This window comes from Lissotriton helveticus, chromosome 11 (assembly GCF_964261635.1).
Source record: "Lissotriton helveticus chromosome 11, aLisHel1.1, whole genome shotgun sequence".
Lineage (NCBI taxonomy): Eukaryota > Metazoa > Chordata > Amphibia > Caudata > Salamandridae > Lissotriton > Lissotriton helveticus.
The window spans coordinates 806,942,923-806,968,580 of NC_136072.1; the positions used below are offsets into that span (position 1 = coordinate 806,942,923).

The window sequence follows — 25,658 nt, forward strand, 5'->3', positions numbered from 1 at the left end:
TGATGGAAAATTGCCTGCCGTAATTATTATGTTCAACAAAGTTGTTAAAGCTGGGGCAAGACTATTTGCGACATCAGTCACTAACTTAGGGGGGCAGGGATTGGAAGGAGCTCCCGATTTAACATGGCCTATCACCTCCATCACTTGGCTATGGGTCAAGAGTAGAAAGTTGCACAGATAGACAGATAAAAACAAATCTATAAGTCACCAAGAATCCAAAGTTTTGTTGGCTAATGAACCCAGTTCTAACTAAAGGCGACCATCTCAAGGGTAAGGTTATCAGTTATATGAACCTTAATAAAATAAATATGTAATATCGACAATCACAGTTCTTTCTGGTGCCACTCTGTTAGTCTTCACTCAGAGTGACGATCCTAGTAACAATAACACTCCAATATATAAGTAGGGAAGTTATGTTGAGTACTTGAACCACTTCCCTCTAATGCCTCCTTGATCTTAAAAAAAGATATTCACCAAAATCCTTTGATATCTTCAAGGCTTGGAATTTCGGCATGTCGTTGGCAAACAAATAGTTTGAACAATAGTAACAAATCTCCACATCTTCAAAATGAGTGCTATGTTTTTTATTCGAGAAATATGTAGGGGTGTTTTAAACAGAAAGGCTTCTTGAAACACTGTGTGTAAACCCTAGTGAGGACAAAGAAACTGAATAGTTTAGCCTTTTAGAGAGAACTGAAGATACTGGAGGAAAGAGTCACAGATTTGATGATCTGAGAGGGCAAAGAAAGGTTCTCGCTTTCAAGGATAGGAAGGATCATTTTAGAGCAGGTAGTGTTGGTGAAGCTTAAAGTGCAGAGCATACAATGTAAAAAAGAGGCAATTAAGAGTGCGAACAAAAAGTTTCCGATTGTTGTGATCTTATTGTGGAAATACATGGCAAAGTAGTTAGCCAAAATGTTAAGATGATGGATAAGGTTATGGTGGTCTGTGGAGGATGATTGGCAGGGTGGGAAAAGAATGTGTTGACTGTGTGGGACAAATGCTTTATTTGGATCCAAAGAGATATAATTAAGAATTGATAGCACCTTGGCATCATCAAGGCCAGCACTAATGGTGTTAAGTGCAGATTTGTACAAGTCAGGATGAACACAGGTGAGTGAATGTATCCACTTACAAAAGCAGGTGTACATCATCGTACTTAGAAGGAAAATACAGGGGGACATCAATGATTAAGGATGAGGTGGATCAGGTGAACATTAGAAGTGACTTTCGATATTGAGGGTGGAGGGCAGAGTGATTTCTAAATGTTGTTTAGTGTTTTGTACCACCTACAAACAAAACCTTGTCAGCCAGCGACTAGTTTTGTCAGAAGAACATAGCAGTCCAGGCTACTAGTTCAGTAGACATTTGTAGGTTCCAACTTGCTGATGAGTCACTGGAGACAAGAAAATAATGAATGTCAAGCAGATATTAGAGAACCTGCCTTGCATGAACAAGGGCCACCTACACAAGAGGCTACTAGTTCTTGACATCATGAGAACATCTTTTTCCCAGAGCAGGCATTGGACTCCACCACCTATCGCATCCAACTGGAGGCCCAAGAGGAGAACACTCACCTAGACGCAACGATTACAGACAAAGCCCCTGCTTCATATGAAAAGCACCCTTCAACCTCCAAGAGAAGGAAACAGAGACTATGGAGGCAGCAGTGTTGTTGAGGCAAGTACCTACAACCTAAACAGCAGGGGAACAGTTAGGAGCTAGCTGTCTTGGATTCATATGAGCCTCTTCCCCAGGTGAAGAGAGCAGAGGCAGGTTGACAGCCCTAAATCTAAGAGAACCCTATCCTCCAGAAGAGACATCAGGTACAGGCTGGCAGTGAAAAACCCATAAGAGCACCCATTCTCAGCGACAGTCAGCAGATGTCAACGTGATAGCTAAACGTCCATGAGAATGCGCCTGCTCTTTTTCGTAAATCACCTATCTCTGGAGATCAGGCTCCATAGGTGAAATGGACGATGATGTGAGAAGCTCAGTACTCAATGGGTCTTACTTATCACTTTAGGGTCTAGGTTTGACATAACACCTCAAAATGCTGGAGGAAGCCCATCTCAGGCCTTACCCTCACTGTCATCCAGCTCTTGGCCCTTACACATCTGAATCTGTGTGCAGATGTCTTTCCGGCTATCCCCATTCTTCACTGCTTCGACGAGGCCATCCTTGTTGTTCTCCTTCATGGTTGTGCAGATTTCAGAGATACTGTCATCCACCTCATCACACATGGAATCAACAGCTCCGTTGACCGTGTCCTATAGAAACAAAGGATGTGGGAAACACACAAATTAAAAGAAATGTGGAGTGTATAAAAGGCATTCTATAAGGTGAAGAATGACCGTGGGAAAACATACAAAAAGTAAACAGAACCCATCAATATCACATTACCTATCATTCTGTCATTGAATTCCCCCACCTTTGGCCATTTATTGCAGATTTACAACTCATGCATGTGTATTGAACAGCTACTTTATTTGCTTCTTCTCACAAATGGCTCAACTGAAAATCACCAGATTGGAAAAACGTATTGAATGAGGATGAGCTCTTTGTACTTTCAATTTTTGTGCATTTTCGTTCAGCGGTTTATTTAGAAATCTCCCTATGGGACATCTCATTGCGACCTTAAAAATTGTTTTTTAGACCCTGCTGATAGCTTTCCAAAGGTTGATATTTATATTAGGCTGCATTACTTTGGACATTTTATAAGCACTGTGCTGTTTTCAACAGAGAAGGCAAAAGGCATAGACATTAGTAATGGCATAAACATAGGTAATGGGCTATCTGACAAAAATACTGAAAAATACCTATCATAAACTACAGAGAAAAGGGTGGTAGAGGCGGATTGGTGCACTTGGTGATAGTGGCTTTCAAACACCAAGGACACAGTGTTAGAAGTGAAAAGATATGCTTTAGTCTACTTTAGGCTGGACCTCGAGCCCAGATCTGTCTGACGCCAAGGTTAGGGCACTCACGTCATCCAGGTTTTCCCCAACGGTTTTCTGCAAATTCGTCACAATCAGGGTGCAGCCTGAGCATTTAACGTCAGTTTTGTCTTTTCTCTTCTTGTTTTTCTTCCCCTTCTTTCCTTTCTTCTCTTTCTTGTTTTTCTTGTCCTTCTTCCTTTTCTCCTCCTCCTCCTCGGTAGCACCTTCAGGATCGCCATGTGAAGAGGCCTCGAGCTGGGGAAGTGATGGAAAGAACAGTTTAAATCACTGAGACATGGACCTCGATCTTGTAAGTGCTGCGCAAGAAACTTGCGCTGGGCTGCGAAGCGCAGCAACTTGCGCTGTGTTGCTGAATTTTGCGCGGTGCTGCAGGCATTTTTTATTGTAAGTAGCCCTAATGGTTGGCATCACTTTTCATTGCTTCCTGACACTTGTTCCACACACAACACATTAGTAAATAACCCCTTACAGACGTCAGAGGGCGGGCTAAAAATGAGGAACTGGTGTGAAGGGCAATTAAGCTGTACAGGACCCTGTCATGCATTTTTTTTTAATACTTGTACAATTTGTACTTGATGAACTGGATATGTCACATGCACACAGTCTCCAATCTTTCCAGCCCGATTGAACTTGTATTAGGGTCCTTCTTACCAGGGCCCTGCCCCTTATACTCTGACCTAATTGCAACGAATGATGCAGGCACATGATATTTGTTTCTCACAGGAATGTTCCCATCCAATCCACCCTGAGGCCCTTATTATGAGTTTTGCAGTGTATTAGCGGGACCGTCCTGCTCCTGCACCAACCAACCCATGTAGGAACTGACAGAGGAACGTCAATGGAAACATCAAAGGCAGTACATGCACGGCATGGACTGCAGTCCCCCCCTGTGTGCATCCACATGGCATGAGGCACCACCTTTGTTTCCTCACTGCCACACTTTTCATGACAGTCGCACCTCCATGAAAAATGTGGCAGTGAGGAAACTCGTAATATGCTTGGCGGGGCCATAGCGGCCCCACCAAGCATATTGCAGCCTCAGGACCGTGGCGCAACCGCCAGCACAACTGGCAGGGAACTGCAGTTTCCTAGCGGTGGCAAGGGCTGCAGTGGTCCCAGGGCAGCCCGACGCCCTAGTCATAATAGGGTGGTCAGGAGACCACCACTGCGAGTCTGGCAGTCTATGGACCACCAGACTCATAATAAGGGCCTAAGATATCTTCAGCACTCACTGGCCTTCTCTCTCTCTGATCCCCTTCATGTATAGTGAGTGGTGGTGAGCACACACCTCTCTGAAGAGGTTCACCCACATCAATTGTACACAATGGGCCCAATTGGCAAAGTGATTTTTGGTCATGAACATATGAAGCTGAAAATGGCTGAATGTATGCCTGCTAGGTAACACAATGGAGGTGTAAATCCTTTTACTCTTCTGTAGGTAACAATAATCAATACCACTAGAATAGCCACTAACCTTGGTTCTGGAGCAGTGGGCATTGAAGCCAGCGTTTACTCTGGCTTCAATGCCAGAGAAAACGCTATATAAATACACTATAATTAACAATAAATAGCACTTTAATAGCTAGTCTGTGAGGGCTGGAAAGCAAATATCACAATGCGCAGTTCAACTTTGTGGACGCCCAATACTCAAAGTTTGAAAGCATTCAAAAGGTCTTCTCAAGTCCTTTCTCACCCGAAAAAATGGTCAAAGACTACTTATGTCCCTTTACAAGGTAGGAAGGGGGCAGAGCGGGAAACATCCATTACAACACAGTCATTACAACGCACTACTTTTACACCGCAACTATTACAACGTGACTGCCTTACATCGCATGCCATTACAATGCATACCATTACAACGCATGGCATTACAATGCATTATAAGGTAAGTAATGGAGATTTTTTAGTTTTAGAGTGGGTATGGGTTTTGGGGTACATGGGAATAGTAATTTTTACCCCTACATTATCCAACACTTTCCCTACTGTTGCACGCACTGGAGTGGGAATAGTAATTTCTGACCCTTCACTATCCAACACTTACCCTACTGTTGCTCTCACTGGAGTGGGAATAGTAATTTTTACCCCTACACTATCCAACACATACCCCACTGTTGCCCTCAAAATTATTATGCATTGTAATGGTATGCATTGTAATGGTATGTGTTATAAGGGAATGCATTGCAATGGTAGCTTTAAAAAATGTGTTATAATGGCATGAGTTGTAAAATCATGCAATGTAATGGTAGTTGAGATGTAAAAGCATGCGTTGTAATTGTTTGCTTTGTGATGTCATATATTTGGGCCAAGCACCCTCAAGCTGCATGGTGATGTAGGAAAGGAGTTTCTACACTAGGAAAAATTGTTTCCATCTACGATAAAAACAAAACAAGCAATTAAGGAACAATTTCACATAGATTCTGGTAACCTTTAGGAATATGAAACCTAAAAATGCCATATTACTATCAAAGTACTACACTTGTGAAGCTTTAACTGGTACAGCTTTCCAGATCTGCATCTGGGAACTCATGTAAATTCCCAAAAGTAATACATGTGTACCCGTGAGCAGGAGTACATTTAGGGGTGCAGATGTACAACTTCTTTTTTTTTTTCTAAATCGTACCCTAAGTGTTAGGGGGGTGGTTGGAAATGTTCGAGCTGTGTGAGCAGTTGTGCCTGTGTCTGCATCTTGTGTGCATGTGGACAAAGTGATATATTCTATAGCTCTCCATACCTGCCCTTGTCTTGCTAGGAATGTGCCTTTGTAGTCTCCACCTTTCTCGACAAGATATTATACATCAGCATCCTTTGTCATGAGATCCGCCTCCGTGTTAGACAATAGGTAAGCAACGGCATCGCTAATCCTATTTTTTGTTCACGCCACTTCCTTTGTAAGGCACAAAGCCGTAAACAAGCTCATCAAACGTATTTCTTTTCCTTCAGACCTGCCATTGCCTAATGTGCCGCTGGGACATTTTTAAAAGTATTCCCTATGAGACTTGCTGCCCAGGGAGACTCATTGTATCATCATGGTGAGTAATATCTCGGGAACTGTTACATCTTACTTTGGATGTTGACTGACCTCCAAGTTTATGGATTTTATCAGTTTAGGGACTTGGCTCTCTCTTGACCACAGAGCAATGCTCTGGGACCTCAGGCGGGAACCGTATGCGGTATTGCACTAGCAATGTTATTCCTCATTCTGGGTTCAGCAATTTGTGAAGGAAGATAGCTGGAGTTGGGTTGTTGCCTGGAATTGATCATTCTCCTAGTTTAGTTACCTGCCGTCTCAGAACGAGACCCATATGCGCTTCCTCCTAAGTGATTTTACAGAGCCATTTTTACCCCATATTCAGATGAATAAAACAACATAAAAACTTAGGTGGTTAGTCAAAGAGAGACAGCGCCAACCTGTATTCTAACAGGGAACCTTAGTTACTAAGATATTTATGCACACTGGTCCCTATGAACTGACTCTAAATGAATGAATTCTCTAACTTATAAGTACTTCTTTCTTCAAGAATTGTACTACTGGATGTATATGTCGTGTTACTTGAATCAGATGACTGTTGTCTAGGGAGATATTTTTCCTATTTAAATGCTGTACATATGACTTTTTTGTGTGCTGCATATCATTTAGAGAATCCATTCTAGCTGAGTTTATCAATGTTGTGCACTATAATACAAATTCTAAGAAACATATTGAAAAACAACCATTGGCAAAGGCAAAATGTCTGGTTCTGGGCTTGGCTGTCAGCCTATTGGCTTAGTCAGTGCTAGTTTTGCTTTGTCATGGTTTTTACAAAACCTTATTGTTGGGTGTGCTGTTGGGCCCTTGTCAATCTAAAACAAAATAAAAACATTGGTTAACAGCAAAAATACTTTTGGTCTCAAAAATAACTCATTGCGTAGCAGGCACTGGCATTTATGGGAACTACTTTGTGTGTTTGGAAGGGCTCATAGTAAAAACGCAGAATGTGGTCACTCACACTGTTAGACAATAGATCCAGTAGCCTGAAGCACTGCCCCATGCTGTAGTGGGCAAAACACCAGCAAACCAATGTATGAAGAAGGCTGGCTGAAAGTCCCTATAAATAAGTATATTATGGAGCGGCCTTTATACGTAGCCAGGGGGTGTCCCGAGAAGTATTTGGGGGAAATGGGTTGGGGTACTCGACGAATTAGATGATGTGGTCCACTCTCCAGGTGCACGTGGATATGTTATTCTTGATTTCTTTATGTGGTCTTGATGTCATTGCAATGTGTTTTTCCCCTATTCTGCTAATGTACAATGTATCTCTGAATGGTGCTGTTTGTTGTCAAATTCAAAACTCAATAGAATTGAATGTCAAAAAAGTATATTATACATATAATGTTGGTAAAATCGAAAAGACGTAGCCAGCACGAGACCTAAAGAATTTCCTTGGCCAGTGAATCAGCTATGCTCATTAGAACGTTTTGATGCATCATATGCCATATACATTGCTTCATGAAAATAAATAGAAAGCAGTTCCGTTGAATATTGCCTGTGGCGTCCATCAGAGTGCAGCTTGTGATGACAGTGGCTTTCAAAAGTATGCTTGTTTTGTGCTTATGACTGCAAAATGTGCGAAAAAATAGTAGCATGCTTTGTTACTTGCTTACTGTGCCATTATTGTTAATGTAAGAATTACATATTTTAATCTTTTGTCTGATCATTTAATACCTTATAGTAAGGACAAACAAAAGCACTTCTCCAGTTCACACTGTGTACCTCTGACGTATTTCCCTACATATAGACCACCGTTTGAAGTTTTGGTCGCCATCTTGAAATATTCCCACCTTGACAAATAATGGTGACAGGAGAACTTTTTCATGCCTCTGAGACCATTTCCTTTGTGATACTGCATTTCATTCACAAGCAGCACAGAGTAGGCAACACGTCAGAATCTTTAATTGACCAACATCTTAAATCAGACCACATAAAAAAAAGACAACGTCACTATAACAAATTGTGAAGGACCATATAAAATATCAGAAAACAAAAGCCCGTTAAACATCTATGCCAGTGGTTAATTGGTTAAAAAAAAGTGCCAGGGCTTTCGTCAGTAGACAGCTTGCACCTGCCCATTTCTCTTGTTAGCGGCGCCATAAACAGAACCAACTACTAACCATGAAAGTTGGCATGGGGTGTGGCATAAAGACCAGAGCTGCTGACTTGGTGTTGGCTCAACATCCTGTGATTCTGGGCAAATTACTTACTCCTCCCTACCTACCATAAATGTGTCCTTAACTGCTCATGAAAAGCACCAGTGCGACGATTAAGTGCTGGTGCTGAGTACCGGATGCCAGTGACTCAAATTAAGCAAAATATTTGTCAGCCTCTGTGCCAAAGGAAATAATAACGAAACAGAACTTTTCAAGGTGAGAATTATTTTGTGAAGGACTGAGCTGTAACGAGAGGAATGTAGAGGCCTACGGAAAACACCGGTTTTATTGGTCTGGTACGCAATGATAGAGGAATACGCTGCAATAGACATTTTGTCTTACTGAGTCGGACTCGGACTAGCACATGGGGGCTTGCTCAACGGCTGTAGGGCCCGTGGGCTTCGCGCGATCTTTATGGGCTATATTGGGTGGACAGGCGGGACTTTGCGGTGTGCTTGTGTCAGATATTGGAGCCAAGTCGCGTACCAATGCGAATGCAATTTTTCTACAGATATTACTAATGGGTGTTCACGGCTGAGCATGTGGGGTGCGTCGGGAAGGTTGGGAGAAACGTTTTTTGTTAAGAATGCTATAATTGTATTAGATCCTGGTAGATTTGTTTGACAATAATATGTTTGGCTGGACTTGTATCGTAGATAAAACTGTTGACTATTTTTTGTAATGGCTTGCCGTTGGGGACGCATATTAATGATCTTAGGACACCAAGTGATGTCATGCAGGGACTGTCATGGATGTTCGATATTGGTAATACATGATATCCTACATTATTGGTGCATATGTGAATTATGTCATGCATGTATATGTCCATATATCAATGTATGATGTCCGGCTTATTATCATGTGTAATTTAATAAAAACAAATTAAAAAAAATTAACAAAGAGAATTATTTTGTGAACACTTACCTCTGCCGGGACGTTCTGCCAGAGCTCCATGCAGTAATCTTCTTTCTTGCATAGTGAGGCCGTCTCTTCACTCTGGCACCAGTATTCAGAGCCTTGCAGGCACAGCTTTGGGTCCTCCTGATAGGAGAGTTCCACATCAGTTTCCTCTGCGCCAAAACAGAAAGGAACACGCATAAGCGATCCACGAATGAGGACGCAGAAATAAACAGCATTATTATCAGGCAAATTAATTTAATATTTTATTTAACAAACGAAGACCTGGATCAAAAATGTTTATCCAGCAGCAATAACGATACATGTGATATTCCATCAGAAGTCTGATGGATATCCCGTCCGTCAAATTGCAAATGCATTATATACAATGACACTTGTAATTCAGCAGACGGGATATCAGTCACGTTTGTGATGGAGAACCCGTCCGCCGATCCCCAAGTCAGGTCCTAAGTATCAAGGTACGGAATGCTTACAGCATTATTATATATAATATGAATATAGTTGGCAAAGATAAACATAAGTTAGCTAATACATTTCACCAACTAATTGAATATAACTATTAAAATATGCATATATATATATATATAAATATATATATATAGAGAGATAGATAGATAGATAGATAGATAGATAGATAGATAGATAGATAGATAGATAGATAGATAGATAGATAGATAGATAGATAGATAGATAGATAGATAGATAGATAGATAGACAGACGTACATACATACTGTTCCTCTCAATTTTTTCCAAAGGAAGACCTGCACTCCAGAAGTGGTTCAGCAAATTCATAATTTTATTCAGGCTAAGGGGTACAAACATTGACGCATTTCAGCTAAATTAGCCTTGTTCACAATGAGTGCCACCATTTTCCAGTGGTGTATATCCAGCTTTAGTGCAACATCAACCATAAAAAAGGGGCTTGTGTCTGAAAACATTGAACAGAAATAATATATTTCTTCTTTGCCCTATTGGGTGGGATTGAGAGCTAAAGAAGAAATTTGGAGGCGCACCATTTAAATGCATGATGTAGAAGTTCAATGTACAATTAGATATTTTTGAGCTATTGTAATTTACAAAGCTTTACAATATTTTTGTTCAATGTTTTGAGACATGAGCCACTTTGTCAGTATGGTATGGTCAGTATGATATGAACGGAGCATGATTTGAATTATTGGCCGAGTGATATAGGAGTTAGTGGGAGCACTTGAATCCAAGTTACCCTTATATGTGATTCTGGCCTGGGAGGATTACCCTGCAAATGATTGTGTGATCATAAATTTGACAACCTAAAGACAATTAGAATTGACTTTCTAAAATAAAATTTAGAAAGGTATATATTGGAGGATGAATTATCTTTATATTTATCAGAGCAGGAAGCATGTCTTTTACGTCTATGAAATGAAATGAGAAAGAGATTTATAAGCGCAAACCAATTACCCGAAGGTGTCAAGGGGCTAGTCTCAACAGATAAAACGAAAGCCAACAGGTGATTCTCGTCTTTTAACCTTTGGGGAGAGAATTCCAGAGTTTAGTTGTCTCAACCAAAAAACGTCTACCAACACAGGCACTTTTGTTGTACCTGGGGATCACCAGATTATGAGAATAAGCTGAACGTGGCTGACGTGTAGGGACCTACTAGGTGATGGATGTTGCACTAAAGTTGTATATACACCAAGGCAAAATGGCGTCACTTATTGTAACCAAGGCTAGTTGCGCCCAAAACACATCAATGTCTGTACTTTGGCTGAATAAAGGAATTTGTCTCTATGGGAAATTTCAAGAGACTCAAGATATTTGGTGGCATTGGTGGCAGTCTCGCAATTCACCAAGCACCAATAGTGTTTTGGAGGCCACAGGCAACTGCCATTCACCTTTGGCTATATATGTATGCACATATATATATATATATATTAATCACCAACAAAGAACTTAATGTCCGCACTCGCTCAGTGTATAAATTTAGGGTTTATTAGCGCAAAGACTACATACAGCACCCTTCACCTACGCGTTTCGACCGCAGGTCTTGATCACAGTGTTGCCACTAGTCCATCGACTATTTTTAATTTATATACCTTCCCATCCACCAACAATTAATGATGCATTCTGGGGGAGGTAGTTTCAAATATCAAATGGAAACAAAACCGTTTGTATAATTTTAAATTTGTAGCTGGTATTAGTCACTCTGCTTAGACTCATATTGGTATTACAGTATATCATATTTTGAAGTCTTTGTGATACGGTTAAAATATAAGAAAATTCCTATCTCACCCTAGTAAGGGTTCAACCGATAAGCAATAAACGTAATTTCCTAAGTAAAACATTTATGCTATTAGTATTACAATATATACAGTGTGGGCTAAGTGCCATAAGCAACTTCAAAAATGATCTGACCAATTTGTAAATGTCTATGCGTGGACTGTGATGAACTGCTCTGTTATGGGGAGCAGAGCGTTGAACTCATTGCTATAAAGAGACAGGAACACCGCTGCCCTCCCCGTCCCTAATTTTTCACAATTTTTTGCTCCTGTTGAGCAGTTTTGGAATCCCTGTTTTTGTTTTTCCCCTGAAAAAAATCCAAAAAATATATAAAATCGTTTTAAAAAAGTATAAAAAAATATAAAAAAACAAAAATGCTAAATTTTTTAAAAACTCTGTCATTCTTTTTTCTCCATGGTACGCTCCCCGGTGCGCGTACCGGGCGCTCCCCCCGTGAAAATCGAAAAAAAATTTAAAAAAATTTGTCCCGCTGGACCCTTTTATGGCCCCCACATCAAACCTAGGGGGTCAGGGGGGGTGTACCCTGCCCCCTTTTGGTCATTTCCTCCTTTTGTTTTTAGCCACCTCTTGTGTCTCGGTCCTACCGAGACACAAGATGGCGGCCGCTCCGGATTGTTTCGAATGTTTACAGACACCCGAGAGCCAATCAGCTTCCCGTGCGCAAGTCGCGTGGCGCGCCCGGAGCGCTCCCTGGTGCGCGTACCGGGGTGCGGCTATAGATATATAAATTGTTTTTAAACCTAAATTACTCAAAATCCTCTGGAGCACATATCTTGAGACATAGCAAAGGCACATCGGGCTACCAGTCCCTACAATTTTGCCAAGTTTGGTGAAAATCCATTCAGCCGTTCGAGCTAAAAGTGCGACCGACCGCCCTATGGAAATTAACATGGGGAAAACAGAGAAAGAGCGGAACGCCGCGAGGCAAAGTTGCTGAAAAATTCAGGCCGATTCCTCAACCGGCGCCAAAGTTATTCCAAATAGAATGTTGTGATTTCCCTTTGAAAATCAATCCTAACTATAACTACCTACTGGCGACCGCCAGTAGGTAATATATATATATATATATATATATATATATATATATATATATATATATATATATATATATATATATATATATATATATATATATATATATATATATATATATATATATATATATATATACATATATATATATAGAGAGAGAGAGATTGAGAGAATGCATAAAGGATACATGTGCAATGTGGTAATATGGATCAATATATCAATATATCAATATTGCCATAAAGGGGTTCCGATGGCATGATAATAACCCACAAGGTAAAAGAACTACTTGTTTGTAAATGTCACCAGAAACCCTACATAGCAATATAGTACCATAGTATGCATGGGACCTGTTATATATTTATTAACAGTTTCTTTAGGGGGTGGTTAGATTTTAAAAGCTATTTTTTTCAAAGTACAGCTAACAACGATCATTTATTGGAATTAGAATATTCAGGCTTTGTTTCCTTTTATTGAATTAATTTCTAATAACTCAATGGGTAAAGGTGATAGTCAGTGGATGTAGGTGATTCTGAGGCTGCAGCTTGTTACTGTATGATTAAGAATTCAGTGTGTTTGCCACTTAATTTGGCAAATTTGGAGAGTTCACCAAAATTGTTTATCTATCTCAAATGGGTAAAATAAAACTGACAGAAAATCTACCACATCATTTTCATGTTTTGCTCCATAGTTTTGATAAACCTGCTGTAACGTTTGGTCCTCCATACAGTGTAATCCTACTAGCTCTGGCAATGTTAAAGCTCTTTAGAGTGGTCTTGGATCCATTTTTCACAGACAATAGTGAAATATTTATCATAATTTTCAGATCCCTGTGAAATATGGGTACAAGTACCATATGCAGATGAGTAGAGTGTAAAATGCTGTTCATTACCATTGTGGAGTGTGGGGAGGAGCCAGGATTTGTGAGAGGTGAAGACTACACATCTGCATCTATGGTTTATTCCTTGAAATTATTTAATGTGTGCCTATTTTAACAATCTGCATTTTAAAATATCTAATTATTCATTTATATAATTTTTAACAGTAAAAAATTCAACATTTCATTTAAAAATTGCAAAAACGTATTCATTTTAGCCCTATTGACTATGGTATTAACTTTCAAGTCCCTGACTCAATTAGTTTCTATGGTAGTGTGTTGCAGCACCTGTGAGCAGCCATGTGTGATACTAGACCTAACTCAATTCTAGGCCTGCAGCATATCTACACCTTATTTTAAGGCTGTAGTAACTTTAGAAGTGTAGCTTGTGATTCGCAATGGCCTCATTCTTTTACGGTTTTGTGTTTTTATTTACATCTCCCTCGCTAAACTTTGATTCATGCTTCCCTAAAGTCCTTGTATTTTGAATAATTATTTCCCATTTTTCTACCACTCACCATGGTCAAGCCCGCATTTACACGTAAATTAAAATCTTACGTGTGCGCAGATCTTTGCCGCCTTGAAGGAGATCTCTGCATGTGTTAGTAGCATTTTGGAGTACATGAGTAGCATTTTGGAGTACATGAGTAGCACTACTGCACATACTTCAAAATGCAGTCTGTGAATATCACCATAGTAGTATCCCTCCCTAAAGCCTATACATGTGTCTTTTTGGGCGATCAGCATTTCACCTCTGGGTTATGCCCTTTCACAGAGCAGCACATTGATCCATTCAAACACAGCTGATCTGGAATTATCAAATTTATTTAACCAAAAACCTATATTATTTATAAGAGCAAAAGGAAAACATAGTAGCTGCATTGGCACAGCTTCTCATCCGATGTTCAGACAAAATATTCGACCTTGCAGACTCCCTCCTCGAGAATTGGCAGCAGGTGGATTGTGCATATATGTGCAAACTTAGTCTAAATGGGACCAGAAAAAAACTTTCCAGAGGTCCCACTGAGTGGAAAACATTAGACTTTAAATAAACACTGCAGTGTGTATGCACGTTTTACATCATTGAGCACAGAGGACAAGGACGGTGGCCTAGCAATGACTGAATCCTTCAAATCATTTCTCACAATCACTGAGCAAGTACTGTTCAAACATAAAGCCAGTAGGGGCAAGGTAGTCCAAGACTCTTATCACGACTGGTATGACGACAAATGTGCTGAAAAACAGAAAGCACTTACCGTCACCCTCAGAAATAGAAGAATATCCCAGGAGGGTGAGGCACAACTAATTGAAGCCCAAAGATCTTACAAACATCTTATTCTATACAAAAACAAAACCCAGTTTATCAAGGCTTGGAAAACCTAGCAATACGCAACTGACACGAAATACGCAAAATATGTTCTGGGAAATCGTAGGATGGGACTGCTCAGGACCACGCAAAACTTGGAAGATAATATAAGTCCTTCACGATAGGTGGAGCATTTCTCCTCACTATACCAATTGCCTATAGAGAATGAACTTGGAAGTAAAAAATGGATTTACAGGTCTCTGTGTAGCACCAAACTGAAAAGTGCAGTTCTCCACTGTAACTATCATTATGATGATGCTGCATTTAGCAAATCAGAAAAAGTCCATGCCACTCAACACAAAAAGCTGGGAAAATCCTCATGCCCTGATCAGATGCTTACAGATGTGTTTAAAAGGAACATGATGATATCTTACTGGAATGCGTGGTCCCCTATTTATGGAAGACATCCATATTAGTCCCCAGTTATGAGAAAAGGGCCTACAAACAACTCTTTTAAATTCCGCCCAATTTCGTTATTAGACAGAGTAGGTAAAATATCTGGCCAGAATACGATTGATCAAGTCTTGGGCCTTCATATGATCTGTTTAAAGAACAGAAATCACCACTCTTCCTCGCTTTCATTGATCTAAAGACCACTTTCGACAGTGTAGACCGGACTACACAATGGTAGATCTTTGAGGACCAGTCTGTCCCCAAAAACCTACTGAACATGCTAATTAGTCTACATACTGGATGACCATATTTGGAATACACACAGGGGTCTGGCAGGGGTGCGTACTGGCACCAGCCCTATTTAACATCTATAGTAATGATATATGGAAGATGCTCACCGACCTCGCACATGATGTACATAAGCTGGGGAGTGATCAATTTTCAATACTTATGTTCACAGATGATGCAGTCATTCTAGCATACACTGAAGTGTCCATGCACTGTCTATTTGAAGGCTTTGAACTTTTTTGCAAATCTAGGAAATTAATAATGAATGTCCAGAAAATAAAGTTCATGATAATATGATAAAAGGCCAAATTAAAATCAACCATCAAAATTTATGGTAACCAAATAGAACAGACCAGAACCTTTGATTATCTGGGCATACGGATTGATAAGTTGCTTTGGGTCAGGCAAGTAATCAAGTTTAAAATGGTCCTCTCTCAAGAATGCGATGCTGTACGGAGATTTGTGAGCAAGTACAATAACCATCTGATAAGACTGGCCCTGTCTGGTATAAAACCAAAGCAATAGAGGCAAGCACCTACAGTGCTGAAATCTGGGGAGACACAAGAGCACAGGCCTTACAAAAAGCACAAAATGCCTTTCTGAGGCCTTTCCTACACTGAGGCTCAGATACACCAATGGTAGCACTCAGAGCTGGACTGGGAATAACATCTCTCTCAGATTATATTACTTTATGCCCTATAGGCTACTGGACCCATCTCTGGTCTACACCGACTCTTGCAGAGTATCAAAAGGGGCTGAGGGACATAATGAGTTGCCAGGACTGTGATATTCCTCTGTGGTTCAGACATTTAGAGCAGATCTTAAAGTCAACTGACTGTTCAGACCTGTGTCTCCACCCACAAAATGTAACCAAAGATTCCATGCCTTGCTAACCAAATATCTGGACTTAAAAGCCGAACCTTGCATTGACTGGGTCTTTCCATCCGAGAAAAGGGCTTTATTTCTCAGTTTTAGGTTAGGCATGTTGCAGGTCCACTCCTACACTAAATCCTGGTCCAAGGGCTACGGCCAGAGAAATAGGAGAGGTGACTGTGCTCCTAGTGGCCAAGAAACTTTGAAGCACTTTCTGTTACTCTGCAACAACTCTCTAGACCTGTGTTTCCCAAACTGTGCGCCGCGGCGCCCCGGTGCGCCGTAATGAGGTGCCAGGGGCGCCGCGCACACTAGGGTGACCAACCGTCCCTACGCCTTTTATCTGTAGTTTTGACCATCACAGGGAGCAGCGCTGCTCCCCTGTGAGAGGCCTCACCCCCGCTGCTGGAGCCGCCTCGCACTCCTCCAGGAGCACAAGAGCAGCCCCTCCCGCCCATTGTCATTCAGTATGCCGCTGATTGCCACTTACTGAATGTCAATGGGGCAGTCTGGGGGTGTGACACCATGTGGCCTCCTCCTGCCTCAGGGTACAGAAGGGCATTCTGTACGAAAAGAAGCCTGTAAAATAAGTTTAAAAGAACAGGTTATCGTTCTCTCACTGTCCTGTCATTTTAGAACTGAAGTATTTTCAACATTGTATTCAACAAAGCCATGGTTGCTCCCTTTTTTTTTAAGGAACTAGCAACAATTGACAAAGCCAATAGTCCTGGCTTTTTGAGGTGTAATAATACTGGCTGTATTATAATTCTGGATGCAATGACAGAAAGACCATAATACCAGTGAGGCGGAACACTATGCTAAGCGCAGATTTTTAGCCTGTGTTTTTTTAACTTCGCTCTTAATTACATCAAACACCCCCTTTGAAGAGACCCCCCAGTTTTTTTACACCGCTTAAATCCCTGGAAACACCACCATGTTACAGTCACCTCACGGCCTGGCACTTTTCATCATGCATGACTTCTACGTTTTCAGTCTGCCAATGTGCAGGGGCATAGTGAACTCTCCACCAGCCCACCCCTTGCTGTAGTTCATTCTTGATGGGCCTCTTCTGCCTGCAACTCTGCAGACAAAGGCTCAGCTCATAATGTGAAAAGGTGGGTGAGTAAATAAGTGAAGGAATGTCTGAATGGCTGGATGGATTACTGAAAGGATGAATGCATGAATGAAAGGGGGGAATGGATAGATAATGAAAGAAAGAATGGATGGAGGAGTGAATGAATGGAAGTATGGATGAGAGAAAAGGTAAATAGATGTATGTATGAGTGGAAGGGTAGATGGATGGGTAAAAGTGTGGATGGGTGTGTGAAAGGATGGATGGATGAATGAAAGGGCAGCTGATGGGTGAGTGAATTAGTGGATGGGTGTATGAAAGGATGGATGGGTAGATGAATGAAAGGGTAGATGATGGGCAAGTGAATGGGTGTATGGATGAATTGATAAGTGAAATGGTGAATAGATGGATGAGTGAAAGGGTGGATGTAAGGATTGATGAGTTAGTGAAAGGGGGTAGATGGACAAAAGGATGGATAGATGAGTGAAGTGAAAGGGTGGATGGATGAGAGAACGGATGGCTGGATGAGTGAACGGATAGTTGGATGAGTGAAAGAATGGATGAGTAATAGGATCAATGGATGGATTCATGAATGGATGAGTAAATGGGTGGGTAGATGGATGGATAAGTGAAAGGGGGATGGAGAGAGAAAGGGAGGATGAATGACTGAAAGGGTGAATGGGTGGAAGGATAAATGACTGGGTGAATGGATGAGTAAGTGAATGGGTGGATGGATGAGTAAGTGAATGGATGGCTGGGTGGAAGAGTGGATGGATGGATTATTGTACAGATGGATGGGGTGAAAGGGTGGGTAGATGAATAATGGATGGATGAGTGAAAGGGTGGATGGAGGGATGGATGAGTGAAATGATGGACGGAAGGATATATGGTGGATAGGTGTGAAAATGGTTGAATATGTTTGGATATAGATGGGCACACAGATGGAAGGACAGACCTTTTTAGTGTAAAAATAAGGCAGGGGATACTGATTACGACAGTCCAAACTCAATGTTCCATTTTCGCAGAAGGTACTGAAAGCAGCAGCTGGCATAAATAAGGGTTTGGGACCAGGCACTCTGTTGGGGAAAAAAACGATGGATTGGGATGCAGCCAAAGTGATTGCCAGTGGATGAGATTAATAATTTAAGCATTCCAACCATTATAATACCTTCATTGCGTCCCAATTACTTTAAGGAAGATAACATGAGGTACACACCACCCACCCACCGGTAAAAAAATGGTGGGGAGCCACGGCCAACTGCTGATTAGGTCAGGGGAGCCACAGGTCAAAAAAGTTTGGGAACCACTGCTCTAGACCCTCGTAGGACCTACCTCCGTCCCTTGTGTTTAAAATACAGTGCGAGAAGTCTGCTTAAAATACAGTGTGAGGACTTGAAAGGATGCCCCTTTATTATGCTACAGAACTGACCAGCTCGAGATATGCCAGGCCGTAGCTTCATATATATTGTCTTTAAAGGAAGACGACTGGAAATACCTCAGGCAATGGAGAGTGTCACTCTCTAAGACATACATAAACTATAACGGGATGCACTCCTAGTTCAATGCTTTTACTCACTTGGTATTTCTTAATGTGCGTGCAGCTTGGTTGTGGTGCCTTGCCCAATTGACATCGTTAACAACATGTAGCAATGAAGTGAGGCGTCATTTCGCCCCATTCAAGCGCACAGCAAAACGCGCCTTGTTGGCAATCATGTGTACGTACTTAATCCAAAATGTAATCTGCTTTTCATTGTGCTTGTTTCCTTCGTTTTTCAATCTTTTTCTTAAATTGTAGTCCCCACATGGAATTATGCACCATTTTTCATAATTTCTGATGCTCAGGCTGTGCTCCTATGGACCTCGTGTAAGAACATGACTGATGTGAAGTTCATCAAAAGTCAGTGTTTATTCGATAAAACCCAATGCATTTCGGGCAATGCAGTGCCCTTCGTCAGGGGTCACTGTGAAATACAATAAGACAGTTATCATGGAGTCCATTGTTATCATCATCATTCCTGCCTTAGGTTAGTCATGTCTGGAGCACCAGTCCGATGTCTGGGTCAGAACTGTTGTCAACTGCTGCTATTGTTTTAAATTGTATTTGCACTTTATTGGATGGGAAGGGATTTTGGGAGCTTCATGTAGCATTTTACTTTGCCTGTTACATGGATATATAAGATCTTTTAACTAATTCTGTCCTTGCACTGTTGCATTTACTGCATACAAGCTATATTGACAGCCTTTTAGCTTCCTATGCTGGCAAACACGTTGCACTGTATGCTGCAAGTTGCCCAATCAGAACATATTCTTTTATCTAATTGTATTCTACCTTTTACTTAGTTATGGATGCCTTCTCTGGGTGCTGCCTACCCTAGACTTCTAACGAGGTTGCAAAGCATTTTTTTACTAACTCTTTTGTCACCTTGTTACATAGCCTCCATACTCTTTTTAGACATATGAAGTACTTAGTAGTAGTTTCCTCACAGTCAGCTAATGTTAGCAGCTGCATGTAGCCCTTTATTTTGCCTGTTGCACGGATTCATTAGACCTTCGTAAATAGCCCAGTTCTTGCGCGGTTCCATTTTCTGAAGCCGTTGCACAAACAAGCCTATGAGGCTAACATCCTTTAGCTGTCTATGTTGGCAGTTATACCCTGCACTTTATCTTGCAAGCTGCACGATCATATGCATTCTCTCAAACTGTTTTTCTTAAGTACAGTTGCATTTTTTGTGGTTTCTGCGCTTTTTTAGGTTTTTAAGGCCCTTCTCCTTATCAAGCTTGGACTGACGTGGTTATAAATCACTTTTAACTATTTTTTTTTTTATCAGCCTGTTGTTAAGGGCCTCATTATGATGCCGGTCAGACGAGCGTCCGATCGTCATCGTTTCAGAAACCGGACCACCTGACAAGGAGTCGGAGGATCCCCTTCCCTAATTATGATGCGACCGCTTTGAAGGTGGTCAGAAAGTGTATCTTTCCTATTGTGGCTTGTGCTGCGAGCCGCAGCACAAACCGCAATAGATAAAATACCCTTTTGAAACATCCATGCACTGTGTTGCATGGATGTTTTGAGGGCACCTCAGGTTCCGCCAGGGCCCATAGTGGAGGCCCAGGAGGGATAGGGTCCCTGCTAGCACCCCCAAAGTCACTTTCCATCTGCCTTTCTTTGTTGGTTGGAACACCATAGAAAGGCAGAGGGAAAGGGACAATGTAATCCCTACGGCGGTGCCTGAGCAGGCACCGCCTCTTTTGTAGGGAATACCCTCCATCCGACAGTCCGATGGGTCAAGGAACCCGTCGGGAAGCATGGGTCAGTCCCTCGAACTGCTGACTCCGACTACACGCATCGTAATGCGGTTGTCGGACCGCGGCAGCAGATGTCAAACTGTTTATTAGCCTTTTACCCGACATTGTAATAGGCCCCTTAGTCTTTACACTGCTTATTCGAATTATCAAGGCACTTATTAGTAGTTAAGATAAGATTGTCCTTGGCTACTCCCTTTTGTATGAGAGCCCTATCCTTTTTTTAAGCTATTTATGTTCTGTGCCCAGGAGCATCCTCTTATCTTTCAGCTTTCTGCATTATTGGGGAAATAATCTTATAATGATTACATACGCCAGGGGATTAATTGCACTTTGTATGGTACGTTTTATTATTGTGTGACTTTTCTGTAAAGCTGAATCAATAAAATTGGCTTGACTAGTATTGGTTTAACAGATTTTATAGCAATAATATTTGTAATTTTTAATATTTTATATTTATTTTTACATTTATTTGAATGTTTATATTTTTATGAATGTGTTTTTAGAATTTTTGAATTTTTTATATTTTATTTATTGTCTACTCTACATTAACTGTTTTTCTTATTTAGTAGTTTAAATTTTTTATGGCTTTATTGTGAATGAGTTTTATATATTATATATATATATATATATATATATTTATATATATGTATATATACACATACATACATATACATAGAGAGAGTGTAATAAAAAATATGTATTTTACATTGTATTCATTTTATGAATATTTTAAATATATTACTATAAATATATATAATCCATTAACAAAAATTGGGGACCTTGAGCACATAGAGGTCCAGCCTACATGCTCCACTGTTAATTCTGAAAATAATAAGTTCAAAACACAAGCACAAGTGCACCACACATCGATTTTGAAGCAAAAAGAACAATTATATAATCCACATCCAATAGTGGTGTTCTTAAAAATTTCTCTTTTTATTCCATTTTCAGAAGATTAAAAGCGAAGTCATGGTTATAGTTTTTCACAGAGGTACAGGCGACGCGTTTCATCCTAGTACAGGACTTCTTCAGGGCACTGAGTATTAAGTGGCTCAATCTCATCCAGAGGCCATTGGATAGCAGGCTTAGTGGCTTGCAAATCGTTACCCGTCAAATGTTATATAGTATCAAATGTATACACCATCTATATCAAGACCGCGACGAGATGAGAGGATGTATCACTGAGGGCTAGTAGGAGGAACCCAACATTCAAAAGTCGATCACTGCAGTAATTTATTACACATGGGCTCACATCCAAAGTTTACGATTTATAGTTAAATAGCATCCAAGAATATAAATTCCTAGTCCTAGAGCAAGTACACCACCACTATTGTAGGGATTAGGGTCTGTTCGACGGTCCGCCAGACTCCTTGAGCTCATCGTAATGTGATGCTTGGTCCCTCCACCTACTGCCTCTGAACGCATGCATCATAATGCGGTGGTCGGACCGCAGCTGCAGATGTCGGGCGGAACGCTACTGACGAGCTGTCGGATGGCCTTCCGCCCAACATCGTAATAGACCACTAAGTTTCAGTGTGCCCCCCAATGGTATTTTAGTTCCTCTTTGAGCTTTCTGTTTTAGCATCCATGGCCCTTATATGACACCCTACGTTTTTTATCCCACTTAAAGCCTTGCATAAGCCACATGGACAAAGGTCGAGCGGTTTGAGAATGTCATCAGAACCCAGAGGTTTTGCAGTGTTTAAGACAAGTGAGTAGATACTTGTGCACACAGCACCTACTTCTGTCATCTTTCTTAAGTGGTTGTTAACATGCCTAGAAATTGAGCGAAAGAACACAGGCACCTGTTGCTTCAGAGAAATCAGCTTCTGTCTCTACCCATCTGGTCAATGCTTTGTCTGACCCACCTGTGACTCCCGGAGGAGAATCACTTCCAAGGCCCCTGAATGATCCTCACCTGCTCTGCTGCACAGGTGCACGTTGGCACAGAATGTTGCTGAATCCTCGTGCATATCGATAGCCTGAATAATCGCCTTCCTGTATCTTCTGATCACCAGTTTGCAGGGGATCCTAAGAAGAATTGATACCTTTTTGCAAACCTTGTCCAGTGCGCTACTGATGTCTTCCTGTAGCAGGTGAGAGAGAGTCGGGGGGAACAGCAGACAACGAACAAAAGATGGGTTTAATCACATGCATGTGTTTATTTGCAAAATATTAATTTTATTTATTTCACTCTGAAAGGGAGGGGGGCTGATATTAAGGGAAGGGAGGCAGACCCTGGGTTGGATGGCTCAAGTGACTGGCGTTGGGATGCACAGCCACCTCTAGAACTGGACAGCTCCTGGGGTTGATATAGGTCAACAGAGCTTGCTTTCTTAGACTGTATGAACACCAGCTCTTGGGGTACAGAACCCTGCCCTATATCCTTTAGGGCTGTATGTAGTCGGGGCCGCCACATACAAGAAGTGGTGCGACGGGTGGAGGGGACACAGGGGGAGCACGGGAGGGAGACTGTAGGGGAGGGGGGGAGTTCAATAATAATTTTAAAATATGATTTATCTGAAACTGCCAGCAACCTCCTGCGACGTGCCTCAGTGTTCTTTTTCCTTCTTCCTTGTCCCTGTAGGCACTGGGACAGCATCACAGACTCCCTGTGCAATCCCTGCTCTGCTCTCATGTTATGAAGGCAGCGTGGGGATTGGACTGAGCAGGCTGCTTTGACAGGGAGTCTGTGCTGTTTCTCCAACCCAGCTGTACAATACAGCTGGGTTGGAGAAACCTAAGTGAGCATTTATGTTTGGCTGGCTTGAGACAGCCGGCCAAACACACATGCACACTTAGAAGTGCACAACCAGTCTTCCTTCCACTCCCATGGCCGTGGCCCCGCCCCTTCCTACACATGCTGGATGAGCTAGCTGCTGAAAAATAAACGATGATAGAATGTCGTTTTATTTTTCAGCTGCTGGCTCTGAGCCAGTGGAGTGACGTTCACTGCCTCCGGAATTGCGGAGAATCTGTCCCTGGCTGTATAGCTGACAGGGTCAAACCCACAATAATCCTTGCACAGCATCTGCAGAAATATAGGGCCAGTCACCCCCTGGCCTGCGTGACTCAGGGATGGGATACATTCAGCCGCTCCTACGGCAGCGTCTTTGAGGGGACTTGGGTACTTCACGCACAGTCTCACGCTTGCATACTCACATTGCTCTTGTAATCACGTAAATGTTTTCCTAAAAACTTGAATACGTATTTGCAGGCCATGCACTTGAGTCCCCAGCTACCACGCAGCTGGTTAGTTCCATCGTTCCTCCTCCATTCCTTGTTCTCCCCAAAGGGAGCCTCCAGACTTCCAGCAGACTCTCCAGCTCCCGAGCCAATCAGTATCTGGGGCAAAACAAAATAGTAATAAAAGTGAATAGGAGTTCACTCTACAGACCCAGGACTGGGGTGGGGCGCTGCTTTCACTGCCCACTAGGCCGACCAGTCTACAGGAAAACTGGGAGATTACCCCGCAGGATGCTGCTACTGAAAGCCCTTTAGGCCTGGGGTGAAGTCAGTCACATGACAAAGGCTGTACAAGCAGGAGATTTCAGGTATATGTTGTTCTGTGGGCTTACAAATCCTGGATTTTTGGGACAGAGTGAGTTCTGTCAGGTTGGTGTCAATCAGAGGCCTCTAGGACTGGGAACAACTCAGCTGTATGGTAGGAATGAGAAGAGTCAGTGGCATCCTGGGACTGGTTTTTGGAGACTGAATGGGCAGCGATAGTCAGTCACAAGTCAAATTGGTAATTCTGAAAAGCTGACAAAGCTGTGGAATGGCCAATTGAAGCTGATGCCAGGCAGAACTTCTACATGGCTAGAAGAGTTGGAGAAAAGAGGGAAATATTGTGATGGAAATATCTAAAAACACTTCAAAATAGTGTTTTCACTATCCCAAAATGCATCTGGAGAGGTTTTTTTCCATAGAGTATGTGGCCTAGCAGTTTCGCAGCAGGGCTGATTTGTCTGCGAAAGATTGGTCTCTTTTATAAATGGTGTAAGTAAAATAAAAGGGAATAGAAAGGCTGCCATGAGGTTGGTTGTTGCTATAAGCAGTGTTACTTCACAGGACTACCTCAAACTGTTGAAACTCTGAAATGGAAAATACCACTCCAACGACTCATGGCTAGGTACATTCCATTTGGAGTTATGTCTAGGCGTGGAAAACCATGTCCACAAAATACAAATGTGCAAGAGCATGCCCCTTTTTGCGTGGTCACCCCCCTATTTTGAGGGCTGATGATCCTGGTTTTTTAACTCACACAATCTTAGCTCTGTGTACTAAGGCACTGCTGCTCACTTTCAAGTGTATGTGCTCTAACACCTAAAACATGGCAAAGTTGGCCAAATTAGAAGGTGAAAACTTTGACCAGGTCGACCCGATTGGTTCCATCACAATCAGCCTGAAATTGCACCTAGGTCCGAGTCAACCAGAAACAGCAATTCTGATGGACACTTTACTGTTTTTTTGTGTTTTTTGTCTTAAAATATTTTAAAATTCATATCTCAGGATTTTAGTGCCTTTGGTTTATTTTTTCTTATTATTGTTTTTTTATAATCCTTATGAAGTGTTTGTAAGCTTTTTATTGTAGTGTTTCGACTTTTGACTCTATTAGTGTTGCAAAATGATTGCACAATTTTCAAAAAGAAGCATGTTTGTTCTGTACCTTAGCTACAATGGTTGGGGACAATTTTACATTATTGAATCTGTGTGTTTGACCTGACAGGATTTTGGGGCTTATTACTTAGGAACGACTCACATTCACCTCAAATAATAACCAATTTTCTTACAAAATGATTTCCATGGACAAACCATTTTCATTAAAAATAACTAAGTACAGAGAAAAAGAGAAAAAATGAAACAGTACACGTGGTGAAATACCAGGTTAGGTTGATAAAAAAAATGAAAAAACACATTACAATTAATAGAATAATAAGTACAGTAACAACAATTAGGCAAAAATAGATAAAAGACAGGGCTCCTATGTAAGTGTACCATTGCTGCAGTGTGTTTTCTGTGTCAACTACTGTGGAGCCCAGACATGGCCGATTCAGTAAAAAGGGAAGTAAATTAAAACAATTAAACAGATGAAGGGGGTGCAGAGTGAA

At 41.4% G+C, this 25,658-nt stretch overlaps 1 protein-coding gene across 2 annotated transcripts in view; it reads right to left on the reverse strand.

Annotated features, from left to right (window-relative positions):
• Positions 1-25,658, reverse strand: part of LOC144791993 (prosaposin-like) — a 128,295-nt gene that overhangs the window by 14,320 nt on the left and 88,317 nt on the right. The window contains exons 9-13 of one of the 2 annotated variants that reach the window (XM_078666862.1): positions 23,710-23,892; positions 22,466-22,634; positions 9,069-9,214; positions 2,988-3,194; positions 2,114-2,270 (exon numbers count right to left, since the gene is read on the reverse strand). In XM_078666862.1, coding sequence (XP_078522988.1) covers positions 2,114-2,270; positions 2,988-3,194; positions 9,069-9,214; positions 22,466-22,634; positions 23,710-23,892 — 862 coding nt within the window. Of the gene's footprint in view, positions 1-2,083; positions 2,271-2,987; positions 3,195-9,068; positions 9,215-22,465; positions 22,635-23,709; positions 23,893-25,658 lie in introns of both variants that reach the window. The other variant, XM_078666861.1, reaches the window with a different exon arrangement.